Source organism: Telmatherina bonti (assembly GCF_933228915.1).
Source record: "Telmatherina bonti genome assembly, chromosome: 24".
Taxonomy (NCBI): Eukaryota; Metazoa; Chordata; class Actinopteri; order Atheriniformes; family Telmatherinidae; genus Telmatherina; species Telmatherina bonti.
Window position 1 is genome coordinate 9912444 of NC_136633.1, and position 18010 is coordinate 9930453.

Sequence of the window (18010 nt, forward strand, 5' to 3'; positions counted from 1 at the left end):
GAACTGCATCAAAGCTTCATAATTTGTTATGGTCAATTTTTTATACTGAACAGCAAAAAAAACTTTATATGTCCATTTTTTTAAAGAACAAAACAACAACAAAAACAGCTTTATTTTTATACTTTTTTAATTGTTTCATTTTTTCTTTTATAATGATCTATATTTATGTTTTCACTGAAAATTAATTTTGTGATTGGAAATGTCTGGAACTGAATGGGAGCAGATAAAATTTAAAAAAAATTGGCGATGAAGACTTATTTTTTTCAGTCCTCATTGAAGTCATAACATTAAAACTCATAATTCAAAAGATTTCTGTCTGCCTGAAATTCAGTCAGTTGTGAATTAATGAACATTTTTTATTCAAGATTTCTGCTGTCTTATAAATTAGTATTTATGTGGGGGTTGCAGCTACTGGTGAAAAGTACTAAAAAAAACCTTGAAAAGTAAAACCTTGTTTTCCTCATATAAAGTGACACCTGGAATCCCACCACGTCGCCACTTGGTGTCGCTGTTTATCCAAATATGATGACATGCAGAGTTTCCAAAACGTGATAATATTAATTAAATTATGCTGTTGATCAGCTATCAAAAATACTTTATCTGCGCATGAAAGTACTGCTTTCTAAGTTTTTTCTTTTGTTTTTTCATCAGATAAGATTTTGTGCCTGGCTTGTCTGTGACTATTCAGCAAATTGGACAAGTTAATAAAATGTTTATATAAACCGAAAGCTTTATTTACAGCAAGAACTTGGATGGTTTTGTTTGTTTTTCCAAGATTTACTCACAACAAAGTCAAACGGTCGCCTGTAAAACAGGAAAAATCTGGTTTAACGGTTAAAAGGGGCGTGGTTAGGGAGATAAAAGTGAAAGTATGTCGCTGTTGGTCTCAGTCTGTCATTTAATTATAAAGTCTTCGTTAAGAATACTTCATATTTCACGAATATATTTTTTTACGTTTGTTTTTTGTTATATCAGATATCAGTTGGATCCTTTTATGAGTAATCTGCTTCAATATGGGTAAAATTATATTAATATAGTAATTTATGTTTTATAAATTCGTTTCTAAATGAGCCCCGCCCACTAATCACGTAATTGGTCCGTTGACCTACACCTGTGACGATCATTTTCAAAGTTTTTGTGGCGATGGCACGAGGTTCAGTCCTTTGTTTCTTTTTTCTGTTGGAAATTTTTTGTAAAGGTAAGAAAACAAATTCTTATTCTTTCATAAATGAGGTTGTTCTTGACGTAGGCTTCTTTCACGTCTTAAACGTAAAGTAAACCATGGTAACTGTAACTGTTGAACACACAGACTATTGCTTTCTATGACATGTTTACTAGAAGCATTACTACATATGCTTTTACTTTGACAAGTATTTGCTACATTTTCTGCAGCTGCTGTTGGCATGTAGGAGAATGGTATCCCTTAGCAAATAGTAGTACACTTGAAGTTTATTTTACTGATTATACTTGAGTATAAGTCTTCCAAGTATACTACAGAACATATACTAGTAGTCTACTAAAAGTATACCAAGTTAATGCTTATTCGGACTAAATTGTAATACTTTTAGTTTATTAAAGTATATGTCAAGTATAGGTCATTGTAAGTTTACAGAAGTATACTTTCAGGTATAAAACAAGTATACCATATAAAAGTGTACTAGGTATATAATTCTAGTTTAATTTATTTAAATATATATGTAAGTATGCTATCAGTAAACCACAAGTACACTCTTCTAGATACTGGCATTGTATAGTTATATACTTGTAGTCCACGTTTTAGATTATTGAATTATACTACAAGCTTATTTTTATATATTTAAAATTACCAAAACAAATGAACATTTTTTTGTGCTATTTAACTTGTTTATTTATAATACTTTACTAAGCATACTTGTAAGTTTGCTTAGCATGTTACTTTCGGTATACTATTTAAATATGTATGTATTTGTATATTTAAAGTATTTTTAAAGTAAACTCATACTGTATGTAAATTAGACTGTATTTACCAACTAAAAAACAGAATGTTAAAAACAAGTTTGACATATTTATATCACATTTTTAAGCATACAATAAAATGTATTTACAAATACATGCTGCTTTAAAGATGTAAATACACATGAAAGATGTGTTTAAAAAACAAAGACATTCTATGAAATTGAGTCCTTTGCTGGATAAATGAAGGGAAAAAGTGCACATTTGCATGTAAAAATGTCAAAGATCAAGTCTTTCACGCCAAAAAGTCGCCAAAAATGGTGAAGGAAAAAGTGTGCATCTGTTTGTAAAAATATAAACAAGTACTCATCTTTGGAACCAAAAATAGTCTTGATGTCCTTTTTTAAAGTACCAAAAATACTCCTGGACTTTTCTTCATACTTTTCAGAATAAACAAAGTATACTTTCACTATTCTATCCTGAAATATATAATATATAGTATATGGAAGTAAACTTCAAATATACTGTCTCAGTTTAGTATAAAGTAAGTATATTTTTGTAAGGGATGGCAACGTGTGTGTATGTTCTCATCGCATGTTCAGGTGACGCTGCCGCTGCAGAGCCATTGTTACCATCATGATCTCCTCCATACAGGTGCATCAGCTGTGATCCAAACGCAGCAGACTGTGGTGGCAGCAGTAGGACAGCACGCCTACCTAAGATGTGAACTTACTCAGTCTAAAGATGTCCTTCAGGTCACGTGGCAGAAACTGTCTGATAGAGAGAAGAATCTCGCCACATACAGTAAGAATTTTGGCTCAAGAGTGATGGCTGACTTCAATGAGAAGATAGATTTTCAGTATGGTGACCTGAAGAACTGCTCCATGGTGATAAAGAAGGTGACGAAGGAGGATGAAGGCTGCTACCGCTGTTTGTTTAACACTTTTCCTGACGGAGCTGTGACAGGCAAAACCTGCCTCACACTCTATGGTGAGTACTGATGCAGAGGAAACAATGAACGCATCAATAGTTGCACAACAGATCAAACCTACCTCTTCTTAAAATCTACTTCCTGTTATGTGTATGTCTCTGCAGAGCTGCATGAACCCGTCCTTCATGTCAGAGAATCAAACTCTGCAGAATCAGTTGTGTCCTGTTCAGCTACAGGTCGACCTGCTCCCACTGTAACACTGACGTCTACACAACACCACCTCATCTTCTCACACCACAACAATGTCGGTGTCCACAACAGCAATGGTACAGTCACCGTCACTGCTACAGCTGTGCTGTCAGGTTTCCATGAGAACAGCACTCAGGTTGGATGTGCAGCCCGAGTGCTCTCAGGTTCTCCAATGACGGTGTTTGAGGTGATTCCCAAACAGACGACTGATAAAGGTAAGAAGGTCTCTTTTCCATTAGTATCAAGCTTGTCTCAACTCAACTCGCCTCAATTTGTCTCAGCTTGGTCCTGTTTCTTTTCCATTACAGTTTAGTACCAGGTCTGAAATGGGCGGGGTTTGTGTGAAATCACTCTGATGTCAGTGTTGTGCACGACAAGCTCTATAACAATACAGGACCTAGAGGCAATCTGCTACGTGGTCTGTGGCTCGCCGGTCGCTGACCATATATCGTATCCATTTGTTGGAACCACTTCCAGTCTCATCTGTTTGATCCACTCCGACCATTGTGTTCCTTGACCTGCCGATCGTCACTTTGGAGCTTTTTCAGCTTCTCTCGACTTGAAAACTCCTTTGCTAGCCGTAGACATTGAGTCAGAAAGCTCTTGATAGATTTTTTCATTCCGTGTCGCTCCATCTGGTTCCCTCTGTATCCTTTCCTCAGCAAGCAAAGAAATGTCTCCACCTCAATCTTGGACCAAGGAACAGACTTTGTTGCGCCATTGCTTGTCACATAATGTAAACAACTTACAAGTTGGAGTCGCTCTTTCAGTGATATCGCTCCCTGACCTCTGATTGGCCACGCCCCTGACCAATAGCAGCATGCAGTCTGACGACGTCACACACAACCCAACTCAGCTCGCTTAGAACCTGGACTGAGGAGTTACAAAAAAGTGCTGGTAAACGGGTACAAAAGCCTCGTGGAAAACCCTACAAACCGAGCCGAGGCGAGTCAAGTTGACAAGCTGATACTAATGGAAAAGGGCTATATGCTTCGTGTTTATATATTAATGATCGTACATACTAATTTGTGACTCTGAATCCAAATATTTCATTCAAGTGAGTCATGTTCATATGAAGAGTTTTCAACTTTAAGGGAGGGAGTCTTGTGTTTTTCTTTTATTTTCCTCTCAGAGTAATCAGAACGCTTCATTTCATACGTTTACATGGGAGTTTTAATTCCTGTTTAATTCCACTTTAAACTGATGAAAAATGACCATGTAAACTTATAGTTCCTGATTGCTAATTTTTATTTGGATTTAAACCTAATTCCGATGCGAGTGTCTGGTTTATTTGCATTTTAATTCCGATCTATTTAATTCCTCTGTCATGTAAACCTTCATTCCGCTCTAAGTTAATTCTGGTCGTTCTGAGCATGCTTGTTACCTTGTCCTGTCCCGATGACGCGCGTTGTTTTGCCTCCCGTGTTCGGTGGTCTATCTTTCTTCTCCTTCTCAGTTGCTGCAGAAAGTGAAGTAGTATGCGACTGAGCTGGTACTTCACATTTATAATAAAAATAACAATGAAACTGGTTCTTATTATGTAGTTTTTACAAGTTAAAGACGAGAAGCAGGGAGCCAACTTTGTTTATTTCCGATATACGTCATAGGTCACGTGCACCCTCTGTCCAATCAGAACCCTTCCCAACCCGCCGCTCTGAAGAGGAATTAAGTGTATTATGTAAACCTTCATTCGGAATTATTATTTTCATGTAAAGTTGTAGGAGAATACGTTAATTCCGAATTAAAAAACACCATGTAACCATAGCCATTTACAGGCTAAAATTACAGCATATTTACTGGGGGAGAATGCTCCCAGACCCCCTAAAGGGGTCTAGTTTCTCACCTCTTTCACACCTTGTGAGTTTGCAGCTGTGGGAAATCCTGTGATTGACATGTTTGGGATTTTTGTGTCTGTAGGCGTTTCTGAGAAGCTGCAGTCTGATGATGAGAAGTTCAAAGTCAGTCTTTTTCATGGTTCAGGCTCATATTTGTGTTTTTTTTTTATGACTAAATTCTATTTTTTTCTGTCAGATTCCACTTGGATCATCTTACCAGTCGTGTGTGTTGTGGTGGTGTGTTGTGTTGCTGTGATCAGCGCCATACAGCTGAAGCAAAGACACAAGAACAGGTAGATTTATGCCTCTTATACCTTTTAAACTTGTTGGCACTGAGAGGCAATTAAATAACTGGTGTAAAAATCTCCTGTCACTAGTGATCCTGAGGTGAACAAAACGCCACAAAAAACAAGCCAGGACACACATCAGTAAGAACCTTTTAGTAATTACATCAGTGACAATGAATATTCTGTTATTTTGCTTTGTGTTGGTCAGAATGAAGTGACCTGTGTAGCTGATAGCCGGTGTTGTGTGATACAGTACTGAGTGGGATTTAACTTGGTTTTTCTGAAGGATCAACACACCTTTAATCAGGACGGTGAACGAGCTGGTCAGGCGGCAGACACCGGCCAAGAAAAGTCTGGAAAAGGATCCCCCAGAACCACCGCCTTCAGTGTCCAAACGGCTGTTTGGAGACGTCGGTTTAACCGAAGCTCTGAATCAGACATGATTGCCACTTTTTTGCAGCGCTTTTGTTAAAAATCTTTTTATTTTGTCCACATTCTGGAGAAAAATAAACTGTTTGCTTTTATAAACATCTCTTTCCATCTGCTTTGTGTTTTATGATGATGATGATGATGGTATCTGTGTTATTTGTAACTCATTAGATGCATTCTGTTTGTTTTCTTGTCATGTTTGTGATTTCTTTGCCTTGTTTTATTGCTGTTTTTAACATATTTTTTTTTATATGTTCTATATAAAAGTAATGGCATGAAATGTGCTGTTTGCTGTCGGACCTGATTGTTGCATCATCTGTTATTTTAGATCAAATGTAATTATTACATAAAGATCACCAGACCAGATGGGATTATGAGTCTGCCACTGGTTATCACGTTAAGACGAGATGCGTTTGCTTTGGTGGAGGGAAATTTAAAGCCAAAGGCAGATTAAAACTCTACTCCTTGTGCAGACAGTTTACAAAACACTGGTTCTGAAGATTCAAATATAGCATATTGATCATTTTACACATGTGAAGTGCAACAACCTTGTAGTCATAAGGCTGAGATTAGTGCACACCCTGATTTATGCATGTATGTGCACTCACCAGCCACGTTGTATGGAGTGAAAAAATTTACTTTATTATTCCAATGAGGGAACTTATAGACATCAACTGCTTGTTTTACACATCTTTATAAAGTATGTTTTGTTTTTGACATAAAAATGTTGATATGTGAGTTCGTGTGTTTTTTATACATGGATGCATAAAGAAACGGACGATTCCCAGTTGAAGTGTTTCTAACAAAAGGTAGGATGATCCCGCGTTATGTGTGGACGTCCAAGAAGATAAGAAACATTTAGTGTGTTTTTGGCCATATAATGATTTACTGAAGTTTTTATAAATGCAGCAATAATCATCAGAAATGACGCAGTTCTTCACGGTCATGGATCTCGCTGGACTTTGAAACCAAAAGAGAAATTCATGAATCAGGTGACTCCATTTCACTATGAAAAGGGTGCAAGCGATCCGAAACCAGTATAAAATAACAGTTTGTAGAGCAAGTGAACTTTTAATGAAATAAAATTTTAAGCCAACTGAACCTTCTGAAAATTATTCTTGTCTTACCCTCTGAGATCTCCAGTCCTGGTCCTTGAGGACCGGTGTCCTGCACATTTTCCAAGTGTCCCTGCTGCACCAATTCAATTCAGCTTTATTTGTACAGCGCCGCTTTACAACAATGTTGTCACAGGACACTTTACATACACATCATTTCAAGCCAATTCATACATATCTTATAATAGAAACCAACTAATTGCATCGAGTCATGACTTCGATCCAATCTCCCATCCTGAGCTGCACGCGGCGACAGTGGGAAGGAAAAAACTCCCCTTTAACAGGAAGAAAACCTCCGGCAGAACCCGTCTCAGGGAGGGCAGCCATCTGCCTCAACTGGTTGGGGTGGAGACGACAGGAAAGACAGATCAACATGTACAACTGCATTTATTCAGGAAGACCTGCGGAAAAAAGGAGAAATAAGTTAGAGACGGCAATATTGTCATATATTTATACATTAATATATTAGAGAAATAGAGCGAGGCACTTCTCAGTGCATCAGGTAACATCCCCATTGCTACATAAGTAATGGTTGGCTAGACTACCCATAACTATAAGAGCAATGAGCATAACCTGGATAGTTGGGTCCCGTACATGCAGACTCCAACTCAGGAGATGAAGGTGATGGACCCTTATCTTATCTGGAACCTGCCTCAATGCAGGCATGTAACACTTGGTACAGGAGACTTCTTAGCTTATTAACACAGTTTCTTTTGTGTAACTGTCCCCCTCCCCTTCAGGAAAAATGCATGCTTGTTGAAGGAGTGTTCTAGTAGTTTTGTGTGTGATAATTTGTATTCCAGTAAATAAGAAATGTAAGTGTGTTCTATAGAGTTTAAAGTTTAGTATGAAAACAGTAGACAAAGACAGAACGACGGCTTTTGCAGCTCATCCTTGGATGACGCATCCTTAGAAGAAATTGGAAAGAACTGGAAATGACCGTGGAGGACTTATCGTTGTGTGGGATCTGTAACTCTCTGGAGATTTTAGTCCTGCAGAAAAGGTGGTTCTTTCTGAACAGAAAAATAGTTATTTCTTGTAGAGGAAGATAGTTTGAAAACATTTTTTTCTGAAAAGGAAGATAGAATTATATTGAGGGGAAAAAAATGCTCTTTCGTGGTTTAGCCCTGCCAAGAAGGAAAATATTTCAAAAAAGAAAAATAGTTCTTTCTTGTAGAGGAAGATAGTTTGTTGATGCTGTTTCATTCTTCTGGTTATGAATTTGCCTTATGCTTGTTTGCCTTTAGGATGTAAAAGTCAATTAATGTGATTTATTAATTTATTACAGAAAGATTTGTGTGGGGAACGCTACAGTATCATTTCCAATGATTTTTAAAAATGTAAGTTGTATACAGTTGTCCTTCTAAGTTTACATACCCTGGCATATCCTATTTGTTATTTCTTTGCCATTTTTCCACAGAATATGAATGATAACACAAAAACAGCTTGGAGTCTTTTTTGCTAGTCGTTGATAGGGCTTTTTATTTTCTCAGATGGTAAAGCTCCCCATTCTTCATGGTAGCTTCACCCAAGTACCAACCATGAGTGAAGGAAGAGCTTTTGTGTTAAAAAACTGATTGAGCAGGGCTGGATATTGGGCAGGGTTGGATGTCCAATGGGAGTGGTTAGGGTTAGTAGTCAGATTATTATGTGCCAAATGACGACACTGAAAACAAAAAGTTTGGTAAAACATCATTCTTGTTTAAATATATCAGTGTAAAATTAATCAGTTAAACATAATATTATGACCAATGCCTGCTGCCTGATACAGCAGTCAAATTATATTTGCAAATACATTAATAATGAACAAGTATTGTCTATGAAATGACAGTTAAACTGCATCTGTGTATTTCCTTGTTTAACTAAGGGAAGCAAAGACTGCAGGCTCTCCTAAAAAACTATATTGCAAAATAATATCATGAGCTCTAAATTTAATTTTACACTCAAGCAGAAACAGTAATATGATCAAAATAAATAACATTTTATGTTAATGTTTGAGTGAGGGCTATCCATAAATAAATTAAAAATAATTAACTACATACATACAGTAGTAAAAGTGAAATTGTTGTAGAATTTAATCCCAAAATCCCTTTGATGCGATTAATATTTCCTCTTAGTCAGTTATAACAGAGTCATTCTAAGGCAGGACTTGAGCTATAATTTCTCCTGCTGTGAAGACCATCCATGTCCATCCCTGCTGCTGACCTCTGGACCACTGTCTCCACCCTCATCCTGGTCCTTCAGTTGTATAAAGATAAAAAAAAAAAAAAAAAAAAGATATTCTGTGCAGAAATGAAGAAGGTAAATTAGCAAAAATTCAACAATGGTATTGCTTCTTTAGAACAATGTTACTTCCATAGAAGTACAAAGTACCCATCCAAATATTTACTTGAGTTGGAGTAAAAAAAAAAAAAAAGATCTAGAAAAAAAACTACTGAAATGCTGTGTAGCCTGACATCTGATTTTATTCATCAAATAACATTATTGAAATCATTCAATCAAAATAACAACCAGCAGTCGTAAAACTCGTTTACTTTAAACTTTAACTACCACAAAACTTAATGAAATCTTTACAAATATAACAGTCAAAGGAAGAAAAATAAATCTAAATCATTTTCTACCCAGAAGTCAGGAGTAATCTTAGAGCAGCCTAAAAAGTAGCCTAACTTTACTTGTGTAAGAGCAGCTTTTTATTACTTTAGAATAATAATACTTAAGTAAAAACATTTTTGCAACAAAATAACTCCCAAGACTACAATTTATCTGAAAAGTTATTAAAGAAAATGTAGATACTACTACCTTTGCCTTAACGAGCTAGCTTAGCTAAGTTAATTTACATCTATTTGTCATCTTTTAAAATCCACATGGTGACAAACATTACAAATGTCTCTTTTTCTGCTCAACAGCGTCTACATTCAGCAGCAGGAATCATCTTACGCGGTTTGTTGAGAAGAAATTATCTTAGTTTTTTTTTTTGTCTCTTAGCTGGTTTGGTGAACATGTTTGAAGATGGGAATAATGCCAAAGACAGGGTTCTCTGTTAACACCATAGACTGTATATAAAGAGATGGACGGAGCCTCCGTGACGTCACACGTAGGTTTCTGAAGAGCTGAATTGAAGCTTGGTGGACAGTTCCTACCGTTGCCATGTTGGCAGCGTCATGCGCGTCATCTTGCCCGGAAAATACAAATATGGGCAAAGAGGTGGAGCTGAGAGGGGAGCCATGAGCGTCATGGCGGATGATTGACATCTAGCGAACTCCGAGCTTTCTGTAGCTAAGAGCTAACCGAGCTAACCCCGAGATAACAGGAGCTAACCAGCTAACGGAGGTAAGCGGGCTAAAGCTAAGTCACGTTGTTAACCGGCTAAAAATCACGGTTGTTCTACGTTCTTCTGACTTAAAGCCGGAGATTGGGTACCTGTCAATCAAAAGGACACGCCCCTAAATGTGCCAAACTTCGAGATTAAATTACTTTTAAACAGGCGAGTTAGAAAAAAATTCACTCCCCCCACAGTTGTCATGAAGTTTAACCTGACTTATAAACCGAAAATGGATTTTTGAACCAGGCTGTAAACATGTTTATTTTCTGCTGTGAAGTTGGTCTTCTTAACATGGATGTCTATGGGGATTTGCTCTGTTTTGGAGCCCCTAGTGGATGAAGGGAGAACTGCAGTTTTACGCACTTCCGCATAGGCTTCACTTTTAACCGCCGGAGGTTGCCGCTTGGTTACCACACGGTGTTTGTTGTTAGAGACCGTAGCGTCGCCTGCTCGTGATGCGTTTAGGTGTGGCTCGGAAAAACACGTTTCAGCATGTAAAAAAAGTAAGCAAGTGGTTATAATAGCTATAAAAAAAGTGCGGGGGACAGAGGACAGAGATGCGGCAAGTGCGGGGGACATGTCCCCTGTGTATCCCGCGTGCGCTACGCCCATGCTTTAATTGACAGACATTATTTTCATAACTTTCCAACAGCCTACACATGTCGGCCACACACATCAACACTCAATTGAAAAATAATTAACACAGAAAATACAACAGCCATCAAAAATGTTCTTTAGGATGAAATCTGTGCAGGTCCAGCCTCCTCCCCACGTTCATGGTGGACTGTCCGACATCACAGCAACCATCAGGAGAGTGGGATCGTTTATTTATATGCAGTATTAGCCAATATAAATGGCAATTAAAAACGCATTTTAATGAATATAAAGTTAACAAATACTCACATAAAAATGTATAGGAAAACGTTTATGATTAAAATATAGGCTTTTCTTACATTAAAATGTTTAGAGCTGTATGTGTTTGAGCTGGATAAACTGTGATGATGGCATAACAGTGCTATCTCAAATCACGAGATAGCAGCAAACATACAGTTCAATATGTATAATCAAATCAAATCAAACTTTATTTGTATAGCACTTTTCGTGCTTAAAAACAATACAAAGTGCTTTACATTATAAAACAATTTACATCAAAATAGATAAAACACTAACACACATACACATCCCCTTTCACCCACCCACAACCACCCTCACCCATGCCCTATTTGCCCTGTAACAGTTAAAAGAAGATGAATGAATGGCCAGGTGCATTTGCACCAGATGTGCACCAGATAAGGAAACGGTATTCTCAGGGAGCCTCTACACAAAGGGCTACCCCCAACCAAGACCACCCAGGCCATCACCATGGGGGCCACCCGGGTCCGGGCAGACAGGACCCACGCCACAACCGTAAAGCTGCAGCGCTGGATCCCGACCCACCAGACAGGGACAGCCCCCACAGCAACACCCATGCAGTCAGAGCAGGGGCAGCCCTCGGCGAAGAGGACCCCGATGAGGAGAGAGCTGGAGTGATAACTAAACAAAAATAAAATCCATTAAAATAAAATAATAAAATCTATACTATGTAAATCAATATATAAAATATATAAATAAATAAATAAAATTAACTAAAAAGAAAGATAAATATGGGTTAATATAAGAATGTTAAAACTTAGTTATAAGCTAAACTAAAAAGGTAGGTCTTGAGCTTTTTTTTAAAAACATCAACAGTCTCTGCAGCCCTGAGGCCCTCAGGCAGGCTGTTCCATAGGCGAGGCCCGTAATACTGAAATGTGGCCTCGCCATATGTTTTGGTACGAACTTTAGGAAGAACTAAAAGGCCGGTACCTGAGGACCTCAGGGTCCGCGAGGGTTCATACCTTAAAAACAGATCAGATAAATAAGAAGGCCCAAGACCATTAAGACATTTATAAACCACTAAAAGAACCTTAAAATCAATCCTGAATTGCATAATAAACAATGAGGAGCCATGTATTTCACGGCATGTCGCTATGGCAATGCGTTGCTATGGAAACGCCCAAAAAAAAAAAGCGGTGTAACAGTATGTTAACGTGCCGGATTATTAGTGACCATGGTATAAATTATGTGAACCATTTGTCATCCCACTCCTCCCCTCTATGTTACAGCAGGTGAAATGACACAGGTGTTATTTTTTTAAACCCTTTCATGCATGAATATGATTTTTTTTAAAAAAGAAAAAACAGTATTTAAATACAGTATTTTCTACAGAAATATGCAAATATACTTTTTTGTTTATTAGTAACATTCATTCATTCATTTTCCGAACCGCTTATTCCAATTCAGGGTCGCGGGGAAGCTGGAGCCTATCCCAGCCGGCTTTGGGCGACAGGCAGGGTACACCCTGGACAGCTCGCCAGTCCATCGCAGGGTTATTAGTAACATTTAAAATTTATTTATGATTTATTTCAATGTGTTCTATAAAAATATTTATAAAATAAAATATAATTGTAATTATATAAAGTAAATCTATTATATAATACAGATTTATGAAGCCTAACTAGCATCACTTTATATCCAACTATGTTGCACAGAAATGTATTCATGAAAGCTATTGTGAATGCCCATTTATTGAACTATGCTGAATGATTTAAATGAAATTGCAAAAGTATAAGAAATTGAAAAAATAAAAAAGCACAACTGTCATTTTTTATAATTGCCTCACATTGGGACTGAACCCGTGATCTTTTGGTATTTAAGCACACTGACTTACTCGTTACAACACCAGTACTCTTTGTTGCACCTTGGAAAAGCATTGAAATTTTTTCCAGTTGGGATGGGAATGGCTTATTTTTTACTTCCAGCAGGGTGGAATTAGCAGGATTGCAAAAACATGTGCAAGGTTCAACTAAACTCAAGTGAAGATGTGACAGACTTTGTTCAATGTGTTTAAAGTGGAAATTTTATGTGCATTTCAGGCTAATTTATTTTTATTTCTGAGACCAGAAGGGCTGGGATTGATGGAGTTATTGTCACAAATGGCTTTATTTACTTCAGTCCGACCCTCTCCGTAGGCTGTCAGATCAGCCTGCGGGCAAAACGAGTGGATTGAGACTCTTCCGCATTAAGCCCCGCCTCCCAACACTGCACTACATCGGGAGCGCGCACCGCACCTGCTTTCGCCGTCATTGTAACATCTCATAAACAGAAGGATTAGGCTCATATGAACTCAATAAAAAAAAACAGAATACAATGTCAACACATAGCATACAGCCCTACATGTTGGAACCTGAATCAGACCCTGAAAACAAAGTGGAAAACAGCAGCCCACAGCAACGAATGCAGCAGGATGTCTCTCTTTGGTAAACTCACCAGCCATCGTTGGAAATAACTTTATCCCATGTTTTCCACCCGCCTGATGTATTTGTACATGCCCTTGTTAACCAGTAGAAGGTAACCAATCACCGAACCTTATCCCCCGGGACGTCACAAGGATTTCAAAGTAGAAAAAAACTCTCTAAAACGACGCGTTTTTCGTCGCCATGGAAACCGAACGGAGAGCGTGCTGGAACTCAAACTCAAACATGCGTTTAGGTGATAAAAAACAGTGTCGTTCACATGTCTGATGAGGATTCAACACTGTAACGCTGTAGAAAGCGCAGAAAACTCCAAATACCATAATAGCACCCCTTTAATGATTTATCAAAGTGTTGAAATGTTGCAGGGAGCATTGTTGGAACAAATCATACACATATTTAACTGTGACATTCGCAAATAAATTCCTTTGCTCCTTGAAGTGTGCAAATGATGCAAATAGTTCACATGGAGCAGTCTGCAGAACTGCACGCCATCACACAAGCAACAGCCAACAAACGACAATGCAACTATATGTTAAATGCTGCATTTGAACCCGTGCCTTGTATGTGTACTTTTGCACCGGTGCACAAAATGGACCAATCGCTGAGCTGAATTCCGTTTCGTCCAATCACTGAAGAGGATTTTAACACTTGGCAAAAATGTGAATAACTTGAAAAGTTTACATGTTAGAAAGACCAAAAGTCATAGTACATATCTCCTGAATGAGCTGAACAGTTTGATATTTGAATGGTTGAAGGGAGGCAAAAGGTGTAGGAGCAGCGCGCCAAACATTTTGCAGTAAAGACAATGGGGACGGGAACTTGATAAACTGGACACTGCAAACTGCTGCAGAGCTCTGAAACCCTGTTGAAGCAGTTGGGCATTCATAGTAATAAAGAACTGGATCTCAAGAACCGGATAACAAGAAATCAAACAAAAGGAGACATCATAGATAAGTGCTAGCCAGAGTGCTTCCATATCTACCTGAGGTCTCTGTCTGATCCTTTCCTGCAGGTCTAACACAGCAGATCCAAACACAGGAGACTGTTTTAGCAGCAGTGGGAGGAGAAGCTCATCTCAGCTGTCAGCTCAGAGAAACAAAAGATGTTCTTCAAGTCACATGGCAGAAATTCTTACGTGATGAGGACAAAAACATGGTAACATTCAGTCAGTATGCTGGTCAGAGACTGAATCCAGACCAAACCAATCAGAGCGATCAGCTCGCAGCTCATGGAGGATTCCTGTGGTGAACCCAGACACGGGGCTGAGATGCCATTACCCCGTTCGGACTTATATTAGAGGACAAAAAACTAAACTCTTGTATAATTCTTTAATTTTGTTAGCTAAACATTTTATAAATATGAAACTTTATAGATATGAAACCACTGTTTATTACATTAAGGAATGAGTTATTGTATTTTTAAAAAAGCTGTGAAATGCATTGATTCAAAACATGCTTTGGATATTTATCTTTTTTTCTTGTCTCAATAAAGATTATAAAAACAAAAAAATAAAAAAGATTGCGATTCGCGCTGTTTTGCAGCCCCTTGCGGATGAAGGTGGAACTGCAGTTTTATCACTTCCTGATACGGTGTGTTCAGACCAAGCGCGTTCTGAGCGTCATTAGAGCGGCACGTTTCCATGTAAAGTCTATGTGGAGGTGCGGCAACGGGGCGTCGTGCTTTCTAGCGGAACGCGCGTCAACAGCCAAAGGTGAACTTTGGCCGCTCGACGCGGGGCGTCAACCAATCAGAGCGATCAGCTCGCAGCTCATGGAGGATTCCTGTGGTGAACCCAGACACGGGGCTGAGATGCCATTACCCCGTGCGATATTTAGGATAACCATTCCTTGCTTAAAAAAATAAAAAAAAAAAAAAAAAAAAAAGCTGAATGTTACTGATTTGGCAACGTAGAAGGATACGTTGCCTAGCAACGCTTTGCTTGGGGGGCGGCGGCGGCTCTCTGCTGAGTTCGGCTCTTGTTGCATTAACACTGACTATCCCGGCCCTATGATGTTCTCTAGCTTTATTTACCATCCATGCCATCCCTCTACTGAATCCCCCATCATTCAAACTGACTGGAAGGAAAGCGCCGCCTTTCCCTCCTCTCTTTTCCGCTGCGTTTGTCGCTCTCTCCAGACACGCGGCAGGAGCGTTTTGGGCGTCGGACACAAAAGTGGTTGTTTAGTGACCAGCGTTCAGCGATTTGAGCGTCAAGAACGTTTGGTCTGAACCTTAGGCTGTAGATAAAGAGAGGTCTAAACACACCGATAGGCTTAACTTTTAACCGAAGGTTGCCGTTTGGTCCTGCAAGAAGGAGGGAAGTTACAAACTGACAGTAAGTTTTTCACACCAACTGCAAAACAAAGCAGGATACAGAATTCCCAGGTCCCATGTGATTAAAAAAAACAACCTATTGATATCCAGTATAATGACAGAATATCTGAAAAAGACCTTTTTAAATACATGATAAAAAAAAATATATATCTTTAATTTTAAAAAGCAATATCAACTGCTATAATTCTGTCTCCCCCCTTCCTTTAAAATGGTACAACCCAGAGTGATGTCACTTTCTGAGGGGCCAATCAGGTTTCATGTTTGCAAATTTAGAATGAAAACTGTAAGATCACGTTATCCAGATCAGTATGGAACTATAAGGAACAATGTCTGATGAAGTTTTTACATTCTGCCTGTTTGTCGTTGGACTCTTTCAGAGAGGTAAGATAAAACACTGCAGTCCTGTGTGTTTTCATACAGAGTTGCTCTTAAGTTGACTTCGTTTCTGTAGCCCTGTAATTAGGATTAATTTACTGGCAATTAGGATGGATATCCTGTAATTACGATGAATTAAGTTTAAAAAAATATTGCAAAAAGGAAAAGAAAAACCTGAATAAAACCAACTTAATCTGGAAGTTGTATTTCCAGTATTTAGTACATACTGTAACCTACTACAATACTTCAAGACAAATCTACCTGAGGTCTCTGTCTGATCCTTTCCTGCAGGTCTAACACAGCAGATCCAAACACAGGAGACTGTTTTAGCAGCAGTGGGAGGAGAAGCTCATCTCAGCTGTCAGCTCAGAGAAACAAAAGATGTTCTTCAAGTCACATGGCAGAAATTCTTACGTGATGAGGACAAAAACGTGGCAACATTCAGTCCGTATGCTGGTCAGAGACTGAATCCAGACTTCAGAAGTAAAGTTGAGTTTAAAGATCCTGGACTACAGAACACCTCCATAGTTATCAAGGATTTAGCAGAGGAAGATGAACGTTGTTATCAGTGTATGTTCAACACCGACCCTGATGGAGCTCTGACAGCTGTAACCTGCATACAACTCTATGGTAAGAACCTGGAGGGTTTAGACTTTTTATGTTTAACTATTCCATGTTTCTGATGATGTTTGTTTCCTCTGCAGAGCTGCATGAACCCATCCTTCATGTCACACAATCAAACTCTTCTGCAGGGTCAGTTGTGTCCTGTTCAGCTACAGGTCGACCTGTTCCCACCGTAACACTGACGTCTACACAACAACACCTCATCTTCTCACATCACAACACTTCCAGTGTCCACAACACCAACAATACAGTCACCGTCACCGCTACAGCTTTACTGTCACGTCTCCATGACAACAGCCTTCAGGTTGGATGTGCAGCGCGAGTGCTCTCAGCTCCTCAGATGGAGGTGTTTGTGATGATTCCTGAGCTTAAAGAGACGTCTGATGATGGTGAGAAACTGTTTCAACGCTCAGATTGAGAGATTTATGATCCCTGTCTGATTCTGATGTTTTTTTATGTGTAGATGAACAATCTGGATCTGATCACAGACGGCTCAGTAAGTTAATGTTTGTTATTTTGTTGCTTTGAGGTTGTTCAGTGTATCATGTCCTAAATTGTTTTGTTTTGTTTCTTTTCCTCCAGAATGGATTTTGATTTTTCCATTTGTGATCTGGGGTTGCATTGCTGTAATTATCTGTGTGCTGCTTCTAATTAAAAATCAGAACAGGTACATATTTTAAACAATATATATTGTAAAACCTCAGTCATGTCTGATTAATGTTTCTGAATATTTTATCTGATCTCAAATATTTTATTGTTTCTCACAGGAAACATCATGTCAGTGACCATCCTGAAACTTCAACCAGAGAAATCTCTAAGTAAGTTTTTCATCCTTATAACCTCAGTCATCTCTCTTTCGTGTTTCTTTATGTTTTAACATTTTAAATCCTTTGTTATTTTCCCACAGGGATTTAGAGATGAATGAAAATCCTGGAACTGCCTTCAGATTTCCTGATCAGACATCTGAGTAAGTCTTCCTTTATTCTTTAAATTGTTTCCTGCTAATTTAAATGTTATTAATTTCCTTGTGGTTTTAAATTATGTTACTTTCCTTTTTCCCTTCTCACTGAAATGTTTGAACACTTTATATTATTGATGAAATCTTGTTAATCAAACCCTCTTTTGTTTTTGTGAAGGACTAAAGAACATTGTGGACCACAGGAGAACGCTGATGTCCAACAACGATCACTTCCGAAGCAAAACAAAGAAAACGACGAATGTGACCAGAGTTTGAATCCATGA

General features: G+C 38.4%; 2 protein-coding genes across 2 annotated transcripts; both read left to right on the plus strand.

Annotated features, from left to right (window-relative positions):
• Window positions 1–1013: 1013 nt before the first annotated feature.
• On the plus strand, window positions 1014–5677 carry LOC306774073 (OX-2 membrane glycoprotein-like; the record flags this gene model as incomplete). Its single annotated transcript, XM_079264056.1, has 6 exons — window positions 1014–1017; window positions 2587–2922; window positions 3028–3327; window positions 5030–5086; window positions 5144–5240; window positions 5521–5677. The coding sequence occupies 6 exons, from the start codon at window positions 1014–1016 to the stop codon at window positions 5675–5677; spliced, it is 951 nt and encodes a 316-aa protein (XP_079120182.1).
• Window positions 5678–17108: 11431 nt separating this feature from the next.
• On the plus strand, window positions 17109–18010 carry LOC306774074 (uncharacterized protein; the record flags this gene model as incomplete). The annotated part of the gene is made up of 6 exons (XM_079264057.1): window positions 17109–17157; window positions 17232–17264; window positions 17351–17435; window positions 17536–17586; window positions 17676–17735; window positions 17905–18010. 6 exons carry the CDS (start codon window positions 17109–17111, stop codon window positions 18008–18010), a joined length of 384 nt encoding a protein of 127 aa, XP_079120183.1.